This window comes from Stenella coeruleoalba (genome assembly GCF_951394435.1).
Source record: "Stenella coeruleoalba genome assembly, chromosome: 6".
Taxonomy (NCBI): domain Eukaryota; kingdom Metazoa; phylum Chordata; class Mammalia; order Artiodactyla; family Delphinidae; genus Stenella; species Stenella coeruleoalba.
In genome coordinates, this window is record NC_137151.1 from 50,592,575 (window position 1) to 50,609,876 (window position 17,302).

At 41.6% G+C, this 17,302-nt stretch overlaps 1 protein-coding gene across 6 annotated transcripts in view; it reads left to right on the forward strand.

The window, feature by feature from the left end:
• Positions 1-17,302, forward strand: part of FMNL2 (formin like 2) — a 304,570-nt gene that overhangs the window by 257,533 nt on the left and 29,735 nt on the right. For all 6 annotated transcript variants that reach the window (XR_013828794.1, XM_079924756.1, XM_079924753.1 and 3 more), the window contains exons 10-12: positions 9,635-9,709; positions 13,463-13,573; positions 16,333-16,482. Coding sequence is in view for 5 of the 6 variants with exons in the window: in XM_079924756.1 (XP_079780882.1) it covers positions 9,635-9,709; positions 13,463-13,573; positions 16,333-16,482 (336 nt within the window). In the remaining variant the exon portion in view is untranslated. The remainder of the gene's footprint in view (positions 1-9,634; positions 9,710-13,462; positions 13,574-16,332; positions 16,483-17,302) is intronic.

Genomic DNA, 17,302 nt, shown 5'->3' on the forward strand with positions numbered 1-17,302 from the left:
TCTTAAAAGTGAGTTGCAAAGTAGAATCTGAAACCATATTAATGAACTTCTTACACTCTCTTACATTAAAATTTATTTGCTTATCTTCCACTTTGTTGAATGTATGTATAATTTTGTAACAATATGCAATGATCACTTGGAAAATAGCAATTCTCTGAATTATCCAGATCATCTAAATATTGACACATCTTATAATGCAGTAGTTTTAAAAATCACATTCGAGGGCTTCCCTGGTGGCGCAGTGGTTGAGAGTCCGCCTGCCGATGCAGGGGATACGGGTTCATGCCCCGGTCTGGGAAGATCCCACATGCCGCGGAGCAGCTGGGCCCGTGAGCCATGGCCGCTGGGCCTGCGCGTCCGGAACCTGTGCTCCGCAACGGGAGAGGCCACAACAGTGAGAGGCCCGCATAGTGAAAAAAAAAAAAAAAAAAAAATCACATTCGTTATTATTGCCACCAATCCTATCAGAAAAGTCTTTAAATATTAGGAAGCTGTGTTAAGCTCATGGTGGATACAAGTTTTCAAATTCTCATTTTTTCTTGAAAGCTTAATTTTTATCATGGGAAACAAATATTGTCAATTGTTTCCTTTAAAGTAGAAGGTTCATTTAATTGAGTTTTGAAGAAAATAACAGCCAGGAATGACTAAATAGTCATTCTTTCAAACAAAAACGAAAAAGTGGCTAGTTAATCTTGCAACTAGAATAATTACAGAAGTGCTTTCCCTCAAGACAACCATGCGTTTATATGCAGCAAAAGTGCTTTATGCAGGGATCTCATTTCCTCATATAGAATATTAAAAAGGTGTGTTTTCAGGGGTTGTGATTTAATGTAATTAATGCTTTTTATTGCATTATCAAGGGTATTCTTAAGTGAAACTGGCTTTTTAAAAAAAACAACTGAGGGACTTCCCTGGTGTTCCAGTGGTTAAGACTCTGTGCTTCCAATGGAGGGGATGCTGGTTTGATCCCTGGTCGGGGAACTAAGATCCCACATGATGAGCGGTGTGGCTAAAATATTAAGAAAATTTTTTTTTTAATTTTAAAAAATAAACAGCTGAGAATGCATGGCTGTGATGAATACAGTGATTACTGATATAATTTGGTGCTACTGCCTTGATTTGTTTTAAGGCACCAGTAGTTTTATTCACCTCCCATTGCTTTTGCACCACCAGTGCAAATGTTAACTCTGTGAAAAAGGCAAGTAACATCTTAGTATTATTATAAAAATAGTTTTGATCTCAGAGACCCTGTCATGGGGTGGCAGGGGCCCTCAGGGTTCAAACAGCCCACTTTAAGAACTGCTGCCCCAGTCTGTTGTCTGCTGTCACCTTGGGCCGGGTGGAGGTGGTTACAGGAAGCTAAGAGCAGGTTCCTCCTGATGAAGACCCAGAATTGGGGCAGAGCACAGAAGAAAGTAAAAGAGATGTGAAATGCGAGTTAGGAGGGAGCAGTGGACAAACTTCAGGGCCGGGTGGAGGTGGTTACAGGAAGCTAAGAGCAGGTTCCTCCTGATGAAGACCCAGAATTGGGGCAGAGCACAGAAGAAAGTAAAAGAGATGTGAAATGCGAGTTAGGAGGGAGCAGTGGACAAACTTCAGGGCCGGGTGGAGGTGGTTACAGGAAGCTAAGAGCAGGTTCCTCCTGATGAAGACCCAGAATTGGGGCAGAGCACAGAAGAAAGTAAAAGAGATGTGAAATGCGAGTTAGGAGGGAGCAGTGGACAAACTTCAGGCATTTGCCTACTTGTGGGCTGAGGTCTTTGATCTAGCAAACAAAGAGTCCTTGTCTTCAAGGGCTCTGAATTCTTAGCACATCTTTGTTTGATTTAATTTGATTTGTCGTGATTCATGCAAGAGGAGAGAGCATGGGTTGACGTTTGCCTCCTGAGCAGGTCCCAAGGTCTGTGGTGGGAATGCCACAGGATTTACACAGCTCCTACCATGTGCTGTTGCTGTGGTTTAGTGAACACGTGATGACCACTAGAAATGTGTCGTTGTGTCCCCTCCCTTGCCTTGCTTGACCAAATTGAGTATGTGTTCAAAGGGCAAAGCGGAGAGGAAAAAATGAATGTAATAAAGCAGTGTTAAATAGACCTTTTTCTACTGTTGAGGGATCTGACTGGCAAGTTGTCCCAGAGATGACTGAAGGCCTTCATCATTTACCAATTTAAAAAACAGCCTTTTTTGAAGAACTAGAAGGTACTTTGGCCTTCCTGTAGGAATAGAAGCCTTGTAAGAATCTGTATCCTTACTGATGACCAAGAGATGTGAGTCTTGCAGTGAAGCCAGAGAGATTCGAGTCCACCATTAGGAGTATTTCCGAAAGAGGTCACTGATGACGAATTGTATTGTGGAGCCTTCCTTACTCTCTAGAATTTAATGAAGGCCATCTTTTTTTAAGGGGAGTGATAAAAATGCATCTCTCATTTAAGGCGTGGTGTGTCAACAAGTTATCCTCTGGGGATTTTACTAGCCCTTTGCTTCTATGTCAGGATTCTTTATTCAGTACAGCAAAATACATGCATGGGAAGTAAAACAGTCATCTGGTTGCTTTGTGTACCTGATGCCAAACATCTGGATATTTGGAAACATCTGGAAAAGTAACTGAAGTTTTCATGAGGGTGTTTAGCATTATGTGGACAAAGCCTCTGGTTCGTAATCAGATGTCTGCCAGCCCAAGATGGTTACAAATGCTTTATTAATTTATGAGGGAGGAGGCAGGATCCATTGCAGAAACATTGTTGTTTAGCTTTCGCTAGTTTTTATTTCAGTGGAGTGAGATCAGGTTGTTTTGTTTCCGAATGCTTCCATCTGATGACCGTTTCCGCTTTTAAATCCCAAGGAGACGGGAGAGCCAGCAACAGGTTGGCGTGGTCAGCCTCTGACACGGCAGCCACCCAGTGTCTGTGTTTGAAATGTCTGGTCACCTCAGGGGAAACGATAATAGACCCCGACAACCACAGAACACCCCAGAAAAGTTGAGCCACCATGGCGTCAGTAATCCATAGACTGCTGGTTCTCTTGATAGAAGGTAAAAGATGCTTTCCCCTAGGACTGACGGTGCAATAACTGTTTACTTCATGGGACCCCAAAAAGAAAACGGAACTTTTGTTCCCTGGCAGGCCCTGAGAGGGGTAGTCTAATCAGTCATAATAGACGGTGCCTTTAAAACGGGGCCTTCCCGAAGGGAGCCCTGCGGATCATAGGTGCCTATTGTGAGAAGAGAAAAAGAAAGTACTGAGGCAGGCGCCAGCAGGGCAAGAAGGAAACACGTAAGCGAGGGGCCTTTCATTTTTATATAAGTAACCCTGAAGCATATTTTATAGCCACCTTGTAAGTCAGGCCTCAGTCTGGCTGCAGACTTTGTGTGGTACCCTGGGAGCTGCTGCTGGGGGAAGCCAAAGACAGTCACTAACCTTGAAGGGGAGGGAGAGATGGCTGAAGGACGGCAGTCTGTTGTTCATTTCAACATCTGGCTAGCAAGATAATGCTCTTTATTACAAGGCTTTTGTAAAACCATCTTTTCTCCGCTGTTAGCCTTTAGGGAAATCATCCCCTAAACTCTGCCCACCTTTAGAGCCGCTTTAAGCCACTGCCTCTTTTGCATTCCAGAGCCTCCGGTTTATCCAAATGGTTTGGGACGCTGGTCAGAAATATCTTTCACAGATGTTGGAGAACAGGGTTGAGTTGTTTTTTCGCAGGAGCTGTGCTTTTGCTTCAGCTCTCCTTGAAGTGAAAATGTATCTTTGCTTGCCTTGGGTGTGGCCCGTTTTATCTGGGCAGGGCAGGATTTATCCACTTCACAAGCAGAGAGAGCCAAGATGCCGTGAGATAGGGCTTTGCCCTTCAAGCTTGGTACTCAGGGCCTGCAGAGCCGAGTGCATCTCTCCAAATTTGCTGTGTGTAGAGCTTCCAGGCCAGTCTGCTTGGGAATATCATGTTATATTGCCATGACTAGATTAGAATTTTAGAGCTTCAAGATACCGAGAGAGAGAATTTTTTTCAGACTTTTATTAGCAATGAAAACATTCAATGAATCTTTTTTGTCCCCCAGAAGAAATCTTACCAGGCAACTCAGTATAATAATGCAAGTTGGATGAATGAGGATAGAAGTCTCAAGAACTTTATTTGTGCTTTTCCTGCCCCTGCCAGGACCCCCATCCCTGGTGCGCCCCCATCCTTGGAACCCCCAACACTTTCCTCTGTAACCCTTACAGCTTCCTAGAAAAGGATTTCACAACGAACAGTGTAATCTAAGGTTCTCAAATCAATGGATGTGAAAACCAGGGAAGTTCACGGAATTGCCCAAGCGCACAGTGCGGTAATGGTGGTACTGTGACTTGTAACCTAGGTTTTATGCCCCTGTTTAATACTCCACATAGACTCATTTCTGCCCTCATATCCCATCACCCCCCACCAGTGTTAGAGCTTAAAGGTGCAAAGAGGGCTGGATGTGTTAGGTAGGACCCCACAGGGATGGGTCGATGGGTGCCTGTGTTTGCAGACAAGTGGTCCAGGATTGATCCCTGCCTGAGTGTTTTCACTTGACATACTGTTAATTAGGGTCAGTGAATTTATTCACATGAGACTGATTTATAAATGATTTATACATGAAGGTGCCTCTTAAGTTTACAGTAGAATATATGCTTTTCCAAAGCATATACTTCTTTCTGCCTTGTTGACTTTATTTCTGGTGGCCCTGGCTGTGGAAGTCTAATTCCTAATGCAGTAGGCTTCTCTCCAGTCTCTGCTCAGCCTTCTATGGCCGTGTCTCTTAAATTCACTCCCTACTCTCCCTACTCTAGTGATATAGGAGTTTGTTACTGATATAGGAAACCGATGTCAAAGCTAGCGGGGGAATGAGAAATACCAGTGAAGAGAAAAGTCAAGAAATGACAGGTTTCAATTGCAATAGTACAGTTGTTTTACTTGAAAGTTTTCAGATCATATATTGTCTGGTCTTTGTTGGCAGATGGAAGTTATATGCAGCAGTTTATAATGTACACTAATATATACGTGCAAACATGCTCCTGGCCCTCCTGTACGTTTGATGGAGGCCTTGAGAACACCCCCCGAAGGCCATTGTGTAGATTCGGAAAATCATTCGGGATCAGTGTCTTGTTGTTTTCATCCTCATCAGATTTTCTAAATGAGGCCGTTTCAAAGGAGAGAAGAGGCATGTTCAGCCATGATGATCTTATTTGAAACAAGTGTGCAGGGGTGGTCCAGATGTGAGCTGTATGAGCTAGGATAACTTTCCTTTGATGTGGGACACGACTTTTACCAACCTTCCCCAAACACATCTTCCCATTTCCTGTGGGATTGTAGTATACTCTGGTTTAATGATTGCTAAAGTAACATAGAAACAAATACGAATCTTGTTCATATGCTTCCTTTTATTTTTCCCCCAGCAGAAATGAAGGGGGCCCTGGGAATCCATGCTGTTCCTGTAGAACAGTGTCAGAAAGTACCACCCTGAATTCATTAGTTTAGATTGAGCAGTCTAAACCTTTACAGAGAAGGACTTGGTGGAGCTGATAGGAGGGGCCCTTCTAGTTCTTATAGTGAATGAGGAGAGTGGTCAATCTTTCACAGTTTCCCCAAGCTGGCATCTATGTTGGCAACGTGTTGTTTTATGTATTTGGATCCTTTTCACCAAGTTCCTAGGAGCTGTAAATTGGAAGACATTGAAGTCTATTATTTTTAAAGATTAAAGGTATTTAATACTCTGTTTCATAGCACATGTTCTCAGCATGCATTTGTCTGTTGATGGAATGAGGGATTTCTAAAGAAAGGCATATATTCAAGGCTCCTCTTAATGTCTATTTCAGTCCTATCTACCAGGCTAGTACTATGACTTCTGGGATCTTAACTCAGCTTAAAATTAATCTAATATTGCTTGTTCTGGAGTTGATGCCATCTCTTTCTATTAACAATCTGAGTAGTTTTGTTGTTGCCCACATGTGCTTTCCTTGGCTGTATAAAATCCACTTTCCTTAATGTCCTGGACACGATCCCTGATTATTCGGGAGTTAACCTTATTATTCATTGTACCAGTGCAGGGACAGTGGACGAATCCCTGCTGCATTCCTATGACACCCAGTTATAGTAACTGTATTTCTTTTTTGTGTAGTTAAATTGGAAGTTGAATGAGTTGTGGAGTTAATGATGTAGCTATCCAGTTTACAGTTGGTAGTCAGAAAGGCTGAGGGTTAAATCAGCTAGTCTAATACTGTATAAGCCATTGGTTTCTAAATGCTGGTCCAACAAATCTGAGTCTTATTTAAAAGCACAAATTCCTAGTTCTAACCATGGAGATTCTCATTCAGTGTGTCCTGATTTAGACCCTAAGAATCATCCATTTTTAGAAGTTCCATGGGAGAGTCAGGTGCACGGACATCAAGTGCATGCCTGATGGAATGATTGGGTTTTTTTAAAATTTTCATTTATTAATTTTTATTTTTGGCTGCGTTGGATCTTCGTTGCTGTGTGTGGGCTCTTCTCTAGTTGCAGCGAGCAGGGGCCACCCTTCGCTGCGGTGCGAGGGCTTCTCATTGCGGTGGCTTCTCTTGTTGAGGAGCACGGGCTCTAGGTGCGCGGGCATCAGTAGTTGTGGTTCGTGGACTCTAGAGTGCAGGCTCAGTAGTTGTGGCGCTCGAGGCTTAGTTGCTCCAAGGCATGTGGGATCTTCCTGGACCAGGGTTCGAACCCGTGTCCCCTGCATTGGCAGGTGGATTCTTAACCACTGTGCCACCCGGTAAGTCCCTGATTGCGGTTTTTAGTATATGTGCTGCCGAAGCGATCACTGATTGCGGTTTTTAATAATAACATTTTCCATCTCTGTTGGTGTCTCAGATAATTCTGGAGTGCTTTTACTATCATCTTGAATATGTTTATCTGAACATTCTGGGCTGTGTGAAGGAAGGAACATCAGGCTGGCAGTGGGGGACCTGGTTCTAACCTCTGTGTGGACGTTTCATCAAGTTGGAGATATTTGATCTGTCTGGGTGTCAGTCTCATTCATAAATTGAGGGCCCCAGACTCCCCAGGGTACTTTGCAGGTTTCTGACATTCTTTGATTTGCAAGGCTTTGCCCTGCTAGGAATTGTCTTCATCGTCACTGCTCACTGATGGCCGCTGCCTCTCCTGGTTCAGTGAGTGCCTAGCTGCTCAACAGAACATTAATCCCAGCCTGCTTCTCAGGAGAGCTGGTAGCTGTCCCCACACCCAGAGCCACCTCTCTTCCTTTTTCCTGTCGCTACCCACCTCCCAAAACAGATCGAAGTAAATTATTCTGCTGGGAAACAAGTTCTTATGTTGAGGTTTCTCTTAAAGAAAATTTAGGTTGTAATTCTAACCTTTTCTATACCAAGCCTTGCCAGTTTTCACCCATTGGGCTTTTTTTTTTTTTGCAGGCTAGAGACACGTATGCCTTTGGGCACAAGATGTGACTGATGTCACGGTCTAGGGAGCTGGTCCTGCACTTCCGTGCACCATTCAACAAACCTTTTTTTCCAGGAACTTGTGCATATTTTCCAGAGGGGCAGGTGGGCCCCGGGGCTGAACATGGCATCCTTTAAATCTCTGGTTCTCAGCTTTTGCAGAGCATCAGAATGGTCTTTAGTGCTTTGCAAATGTACCTGCCCATGTCACCCCAGCTCCACCTGGGCCTCCTGCATTGGGCTCTCTGGGGTGGGATTGGACACACGTGTCTTTTAAAGGCTTTCTTTTAAACTCTGCCGTCTGGAGCCTCCTTCCCTTCCTCCAGACCCGGCCCATGCACTGTTCCTATCGTCTATAATTATTTTTTGTTTAGGTGGGTATAGATAAATGGGAACTTGTCATCAGAATATAGTAAACTGTGGTCTGAATCTGTTGAGAAAATTAAGTTGCTTTGAGACTAGAAGTCCTTCAAAGGTGGGAGCTGCATCTTAGCATTCCCAGCACACGGTTAAGGCACAGGAACCACTACTAAAGACTGACTCGTAGTCCCTGTCGACGGAGGTCTGAGGCTTCTTGTTTCGCTCTAAAACATCATGGGGAGTAGTAGTAAGTCATTCACCCTTTCGTTAAGAGTATTTTTTTCTTTTTTTTAAATTTTTTTTTTGAAGTATAGTTTACAATGTTGTGTTAGTTTCTGCTGTACAGCAAAGTGACTCAGTTATTTATATATATATATACACACACACACACATTCTTTTTCATATTCTTTTCTATTATGGTTTATCACTGGATATTGAATATAGCAGATGCAAACTATTATAGGATGGGTAAACAACAAGGTCCTACTGTGTAGCGCAGGGAACTATATTCAATGTCCGGTGATAAACCATAATGGAATGGAGTATTTTAACATAATTGCTTGTTTATCCTCTATTCAGTGCAATTCAACAAATATTGAGAATTTACAACATGCTAATAAGCATTGTTTTAGATGCTGAGGATAGAGTAAGGAACAAAACATAAAATTCCTACCTTCATTGGACATTCTCTTCACCAAAATGTATGTGTCTGTATGTGTATACACACACACACACACACACACACACACACGGAATTTAACATGACAGAATTAAATGGCTGCATTATAGCATTATGAAATATCATTTTAGGAGAAATCTTTAGGATTGGCCTGAGTATTCCTAAGACCACAAAGGGAATCAGAAAATTTCGTTAAGCATGTGAAACCTGGATTAAATTCACAAAAAATGTTAAGACCAGAGACTGTGTCTTACTAACATAACAAGGAGCCCACGGGTGTCCGGGCAAATAGTTTCTGAAGGTGGAATGAATCAATCAGTGGGTTTAGGTCTTTGCTCCAAAAAAGGTAGACAAGGACACTGAAAGAATTAAAGTTCATCCTTTGATTTTTTGGGGCATAAGTCTCCAGAGAGTCGTTATTTGGTACAAATCTTTCTTTGACTCTGTGTTCTTAACTCCATGTATTTAATTCCACGTATAAGCAGAATACCTTGCGGCTCTGGAGTTCACAGTATTTTATCTGCTTATTTCACCTGTTCAGCAAAAGCATTAATTCAAGCTGAATGTGTGTATTTCAGGCCTCTGGAGTGCTGCTTTACAGATTACTGCAAATTTCTGTACCCACCTTGAATGGGTTAGATAGCCTCCCAGAGTTTTTGTGTTGTAGTTTATGCTTAAAATTATTTGATTTGGTTAGACATGATATGAACATTTTGAATCTGCTTCTCAAATAATTTAAATACAAAGTTATTAAAATCTTTTAGCATGTCTGTTTCAAAAGTACTCTTGTAAAAAGGAAAAGGATGGTCTTTTTTTTTTTTTTTTCTTCGTAACCATAAACAACATTCTGGGATTCTGAATGTCAGCTAAAAGGATTGGTGGGACAAACAAAGATGACCAGTGAAAAAAGAGCACATTCGGTATGGATTTCAAAACAGCAAGAGAACATGCAAGAGAAACCAAGGGTGAGCTTTGGTCCTGGCTCACTTTGCTGTTTGTGTGTTAACTATAGGAAGAGAAGTAAATAGCCTGCGAGAGAGGAAAAAAAAAAAAAGATGTTCTGGAAATAATTATTAATGCTAAAATTTCTGCATCTAATTTTGGAGTGCTTATGTTTGGAATTTCACGTGCATGATGATAATGTGTGTTTCAGGTTTGTGGAGAAAAACAGCGTTTTGAGAAGTTGATGGAACATTTCAGAAATGAGGACAATAACATAGATTTTATGGTGAGTTATTTCAGTACGACTTTCAATAAAGCAAACTCAGTTTTTAGCAGTTATTTCCTAACTCCATTTATATTTATATATTATACATACATATGTATTATATGTTATAAAGGATAGGAAACTGAGTTTAATATGCTAAAGATCCAATTTAGACTTGCTCTTTTAATCTGTATTTTACCTTTATGGCATTTACCTGCGGTTTTATTCTTTATGTATACACTATAGTAAAGGCCAGAAGTACTGATTACAGTATTCTTGTTGACCCTTGAACAATGCGGGGGGTTAGGGGCACCAACCTTCCCTACAGTGGAAAACCCGCCTGTTAACTTACAGTTGGCTGTCTGCTTACACGGTTCCGTGTCTGCACACTCAACCAACTGTGAGTCGTGTGGTACCTAGTATTTGCTATTGAAAAAAATTTGCGTGTGAGTGGACCCACACAGTTCAAACCCATGTTGTTCAAGGGTCAACTGTATTTATAGCAAAGGGTGAAGCCATGCATTTGGGAAAAGGAAGTTAACACCTGGCACAAATGCCTGCAAGAGCCAGCTTTAGCTGTCAATAGTGCTCATAAGAATCCTTAAATTAGAAACCAAGAATGTTAACCATTCTGCCTTTTGCACACCCCAGCCAGTGGTTTTCTCCAGACTGTATTCTCAAAGACTGAAGTGCTTTGGTTTGTAGAACTGACGGTATATATACCCCAACATAGCAGTGATTGTTTTTTTCCTCCCTTGATTTCCTGCTCTAGTAATTCTGTGAGGGTGTGATCATACTGCAGGTCTCCTTAGCAGGGTAAATCACATGCAAACATGTGTGATTCAGCGGCAGAACTGTCATCTTCAGGTACAAAAAGCAAAAGGAGTGTGAGCACTTCTGAATCTATGTACCTAGATCTTAATCCTGGACTGAAGGTGGAATCCACTGTAGAGAATTTCCAGAGCCAGATTACCCTTGAGTACACCCAGGTCTGCTTTCTTTGACCTAATTCAGTTGACCTTGGAAACTTCTGGACCCAGGAGATTCTTTACTTGGGCTTAATTTCCCAGATCCCTTCTAGCCTGGAGCAGATATTCTGTTCAGTTCTTCTGTCGTCAAGTCTTCTAAAACCTGTGCTTGGGATGCCAGGCAGTTTTCATTTGAATTGCTTCAGTGATGATAAAACATGGAACATAGCTTTGCAGAGTTCTAACGCTTTTATATGAAAAATGTTTTCTGGGTCCTCAAATTTTATATACTTTGTAGTCTTCAGCCCCTTACCAAATCAGTATCGGTTGAAATCTTTTACAGAGCTTTTCTGTTCCATAAAGCATATGTATAGGTACTTTTTCAAAAGGTAAAAAATAAATTTGAAACAAGGAATACTTTTACATTGACTTTTTCGTTCTTGTTATTGGGATTTTTTTGGAGAGTTTAAGGCTAACTTTTGCACTGGTGACAAATATGTAAAGAAGTCATGCCCTGGCTCACCTGACCAGGATCTTTCCTCTGCCTTCATAGGGGGAACTTATTTGTTCCTTTAGAGCTGACATTGCAAACCGGAGCCTCCCAGGCTGAAGCCAACATACATACAGGCTTGTGAGTTTAGTCTGACAGTGATGTCCTTCCATTAACAAATTTGAAAATTGTGCCTTAAATGACAGATTTCTGATTTTCCTGAGAACTAAAAAGTTCTGGTAACGCTAGGTCCCTGTTCATAGAGTATCAGCTGCTGGAGCCAAGTGGTCCCTATTCCTTAAGTCTGAAGATAGCCTTTCCAGTCTGTCACAGTCCACACCATTCCCTGTTGTATTACACATGGCCCACTTCACTCATTTATCATACCTACCAGATCTCTCTGCCATTTGAGTTTCCACTGAAATTATAGTGATGTTAAGCCCTTTACAACACTTGCAATGTTGACAAATGAGAGCATATTTCCTGTCGGTTCATTTATTCCTATGAACATGCATTGGAGAATCTTATTTAGAGGCTGTTAGTGTATGGATATACTATATGTGTGCTCGAGTCATGTGCCGTCTAGCAAATAGTTGCCTCTTCGGCATAGTATAACACTCAATAGATCACTTAGACCTGCTTTAGAAGAGAAATGGAAAGATGCCAAAATCTAGCCATATTTGTTTTTTCCAGAAAATGAGGCTTTTCATAAACTGTCTTGGGAATGCAATTAAGTTGCACAACTTCCCTAACAACATATTCCATGTAAAACATAATATAACTGCTTCAAATGTAGCACAAGACCCTTCTATGTATTTACATTTTTTTTAGTGGGCAAAAGAAAACAAAAAAGTGACAAAATCTTTTTTAGTTTATTGAGCCATAGCAACTGACGTAATTTTTTAGTAAATGGTGATAGATTTCTCATGTAACCTAGAGAGTTTACACATCTTCCACAGATACCCAATGGATAACATATACTCAAAGGAGAATCTAACTCGAGAAAAACAATTTAAACAAGATAAAAAAAAGTGGGGTTTGGGGGAGAGAGGAAGAGGGAGGCAGTTTTCAGAGTAAGTGTGAATGTGGGTCCCACAGTCATACCTCCTTGCACGTCTCTGGGTAACCATAGGGGGAAAGCATTAGTGAGATATTTTCACTGTAAATAAACTGACTGTCCCTATTGAAAACAAAATAGATACGTTAAACTCTGTTCTGTTATTTACTAAGCTGGGGACTGGTTTTCTCTGTGGCAGATCAGAGCCACTGATGCAGTTGTGGGGAGAATGTAGCAAATCCAGGGCTTTTATGCAATAGAAACTGGTTGATTGTTTAAAATGGAAAGATGGGTCAGAAGCTCTGTTACTGTCTTGTTGGTATGGCGGGGCCCACAGTAAAATTTTTAGAAGTGATTACCTTGTGGTGTGATTACAGGTGATTTAAATGTTCTTCGTTGTAATAATTATCACATTTCTACGATGTACTGATAATAACTGAGTGTGTTCTGTATGCCTATAAGGCTTTTTAAAAACAGCTTTACCGAGATACAATTAACATACCATCCAAGTTACACATCTGAAGTGCTCAGTTCAGTGTATTTTTAGCATATTTGTAGGGTTGTGCAATCATCACTGCAATCTAATTTAGAACATTTTGTTGCCGCCTCCTCCCCCCACCCCCAAAGAATTCCTGTACCCATTGGCGGTCATTTTTCCCACCCCCAGTCCTAGGCAACTGCTAACCTACTGTCTGTCTCTATAGATATTCCCATTCTGGATATTTCACATGAATGCAGTCACATTTGTGTAATCCACCAGCTCATGGACATTGGGGGTTTTCCCCCTTACTTTTTGGTTATTATGAATAATGCTACTATGCACATTTGTGTACAAATTTTTATGCAGATGTATGTTTTCATTTCTTTTGGGTATATTCCTAGGAGTGGGATTGCTGGGTCACACAGTAACTCTGAATAACATTTTGAGGAACTATCAAGCTTTTCAAAGTGGCTACACCATTTTATATCCCCACCAGCAGTGGATGAGAGTTCCAGTTTTTCCACATCCTTGCCAACACTTGTTATTATCTTTCTTTCTGATGATAGCATCTTAGTGGATATGAAGTGGTATCTTATTGTGGTACCTCTAAAACTTTTGAATTTTTAAAAATTGTAAAATATTTTTAAAGACCCAATGAAACAAAGGAAAAGGAAATTGGTAAGTGAGCTTAGATTTGTGAAATTGAAAATATGTGGCTATGATTAAACTGAGAAAACAAGTTTGGAGCTCATCTAACCTGTTGACAATTTCATTTCAGGTGGCCTCTATGCAGTTTATTAATATTGTAGTCCATTCAGTAGAAGACATGAATTTCAGAGTTCACCTCCAATATGAATTTACCAAGTTAGGCCTGGATGAATACTTGGATGTAAGTATAGCTGTAACCTTTAGTTGCATTATGAGACTTGATTTATTGCCTACCCTCAAAGATGCACTTCCATAATGACCAAAGAACACTTAAGGCTCCATGCAATCAGGTGCTGTACTGCTAGTTAAAAGAACCAATCTGAGTGATGTGATCTGCCAGAGAAACTGGATTCTTGCAGACCTCCTAGGGCCTATTGTCTTCTGCCAGCAGCCTTTTAGTACTGGAGTCAAATAACTTCTTAGAGCCTTGCTGCAGCTTTCCTTTGCTTCAACTCTGTCTGGGTCAAGTCTCATTATACCCTTCATCCGGGCTGCTGGGCAATGTGCATTCTTAGTTACTCTTTGGACTCCATCTGCTCTGGGAAAGTCAAACCAAGACTGCTGTAGAGTAATGAATAAATGCTTGGAGCATCAAAAAATAATGAGGAAGTGGACACTAGAGACTTCCTCATGTAGCTGTTAAATTCTGCTTAAAGTGTTTGTGTCTTTAGAAATTCTGCTCTTAGTTCTTGAGAGAAGAGGGATCTAAAGTTTCTCTTTCTCTTGCTCCCTTACAGAAGTGCTCAGCCAGTTCCCTGAACTTCTTTGCCTAAAAAACAAAGTTGATGTGAAAATCATAAACAGACTTAAGTAGCTGTGTGTGCACAGGATGTGCCCTTGTCTTTTGACTCAGGCAGTTTTGTTTTCCCTTCTGTGTAGGGAATGATTTGCTTGAATTTGAAAGGCCACTAGTAATAGGGCAAGAATTGTTGACCTCAATTTCAAGCCTGTTTCTAACAGTGAAGAAAATAGAAATACTTCCCTTGAACATCTCCAGAGCTCACCTGCCCATCTCCCTTTCGAGTGAAGCCAGGGATTACACAGGGGGTACCCTCAGTTTATCACAAAGTGGAGTTGCAGAGTTGGTTACTCTTGAGCTCATGGCCTTGTTTATCAGACCAGCTGGGCTGCCCTCGAGTAGACTGGCCTAATGTTGTCTAAAGACTCTACTCAGGTGGAACCATGGAAGATTTCCATTGAAAAGTTTGTTTGAATTGCTTTCCTATTTAAAGAATGACTAATATCTTTGACAGAATATTGTATTCAACAGTTTGTTTCTACTTTGAAATCAGGGTTCCTCTCTTCTCTTTCTCCACATGTCCTGAGAGTAGCAATATTTGAATGAAAGTTGGGTGTATTCCTAATGGGGTTTTAGGGTCAGTTTTGTTGTGGCTGCACAGAGCTCATTTCAGGCGCCAGGATACAATAACAGGTAGTAACATCAGCGCCTGTTACTCACTGTGAATCTTGTGAAAAATCCTGCTAAGCTGCTTCTTCATTTTCTTTTCTAGGCTTTGCCCTTGTTCAGAATTTTTTTTTCGGTTCTGACTCATAAACTAAGATGGAACATACTCTCTTCAAGACAGCTAAGATGTAGAATTCTAGATTAGACCTAGGAGAAAATCTGTTGTCCTGAGAATTTATTTGTAGAGTAGAATTCCTCTTAAAAATTTGATTTTTTACCAAAACTCTGTATTTCTCTAACTTCCTGGTCTGTTGGTTCCAGTCTTTGATAGAAGTGGTTAGAAGAATAATAACATAAGCATATAATATATAAATGCTTCATTAGTTTACAAAAACCCAACCTTGTAAGTCATCATTGACTTGTTCAGTAAATGTGTATTGGCATCATCCATGTGCCAGATATTATTCTAACCACTCATCTGCTCCCCAGGGAAAGACATGACTTATGCTACTTGTAAGAAGGATTGACTGATTTACTTGACCTCTAATTTTACCTTAGAGCTAGTTGACTTCCTTTGGGATGCCTGGCCCTAGAATGCAGTGAATGGGGGAAAGGTTCCTGATCTGTGCTTTGGGAGCCCTGAACTTCTCATGTTGGGGGAGTGTCTTAGCCAAGTAATTATGGGGGATGGGTTCTAGGAACTAGTGCTAAAATAATCCCCGAGTCTAATATGCTGTATCAGTGTCTTGCTCTACTCCCATGTACCCCTCACCCTCAACCAGAACTACCATCACTACCCAAGCAAGATACCACCCACTCTAATCTCCTCTACCACACAGATACCCCTCAAGTTTTATGTTGCTTGTGACTGTTGTTCCCTCTCACTGTTGTGGCCTCTCCCGTTGCGGAGCACAGGCTCCAGACGCGCAGGCTCAGTGGCCATGGCTTACGGGCCCAGCCGCTCCGTGGCATGTGGGATCCTCCCGGACCGGGGCACGAACCCATGTGCCCTGCATCGGCAGGCGGACTCTCAACCACTGCGCCACCAGGGAAGCCCTGTTGTTCCCTTTTGATTTTTCTGTTATCTTGATTTCACCTGCATCAAAAATGTTTTAGGGTGGAATATATCTGCATGGGGAATATATCTACAGGAAGGATTAGGGAGGAAATGTGTGTGTATTTGGGAGACAGTAAGCACCAGAAAGTAATCTGATGGTACCCTCTTAGATGGTTACTCCAGAGGTCTCTTAAGGAGAATGAGATACAAAACCCTCTCTTGGGGGACTTCCCTGGTGGTCCAGTGGTTAAGACTCCATGCTTCCAATGCAAGGGGCCCGGGTTCCATAGCTGGTTGGGGAATTAAGATCCCACATGCCTCGTGACATGGCCAAAAAAACAACCACCACCCACCCAACCAACCAACCAACAAAAAACTCTCTTGGAAGGAACAAACAAAAACATGTAGGCTCTTGGGTAATGATGTTGTGTTTCCACAGATATGCTAACACCACGTTCTCCTGCATTTTGATTTTTAGAAGCTGAAACATACTGAGAGTGACAAGCTGCAGGTACAGATTCAGGCTTACCTGGACAACGTGTTTGATGTGGGAGCTCTGCTGGAAGACGCGGAAACCAAGAATGCAGCTTTGGAGAGGGTGGAAGAACTGGAAGAAAACATCTCTCATGTAACTACCTCTCAGAAAAAGAAAAATGGCTAATGTTTCAGCTAGGTGCAAGGCAGAACAGATGTTAGCTTTTATGGCAGTTAAGGAAAGGATTTGGAGTCTAGGAATGAGATGCAACTTGAGCTAGAGAGCAATCAGAAGCCATTCTGGGCTCTTTCAACGAAGGCAGGTATGTTACTTATGACTAAGTGGAACCCATTGCCTTCGTTCACTGCTCAGTTTCTGCTGCGTCCAGATTCCCTGGCCACCTTAGTTATAAGAACAGGAGAGTTAGAAGATTGGCATTACCTGAAGAGAAATGCAACTAAAATATGTCCGTTTGGTGAAGAAGTATCTTCTTCTGAATGTGAGTCATCTTGTACCAAATATGTCCCTGCAGGCTGTGGACGGGCTGATCTAGTGTCCTCATGATGCGGGTCTTCACTTTCCTGCCTCATGGGCACTCAAGTTCTAAATAGCTTCATCTCAACGGTAGCATTTTCAAGGAAATCAGCAAGTTTTCCCATATATCCTCTTCTTGCAAGAAGTGTCCTCTCAGTATAATGAACAGGAATATGGTGTGTCTTAAAACCCAGACATTGTGAGGACCACATCCTTTTACTGAATTCTGATTGAAAGTGTCCTTGATTGTGAAAGGAATTGTCTCTTTTTGGAAGGATGTGGTTTTTCTCTTTGAACGGTCCATTTATTTTTCTCTGCATTTTCTTAGTTAAGAGTATTACTTGTGCTTAATGTCCTTCCTCTTTTCCCATCAGTCTGAAAAGGGGCATCTTCATGGCTTGTGGTTTAGCCAAGTTGCCAAAAGCCCTCCCTTTGTAAG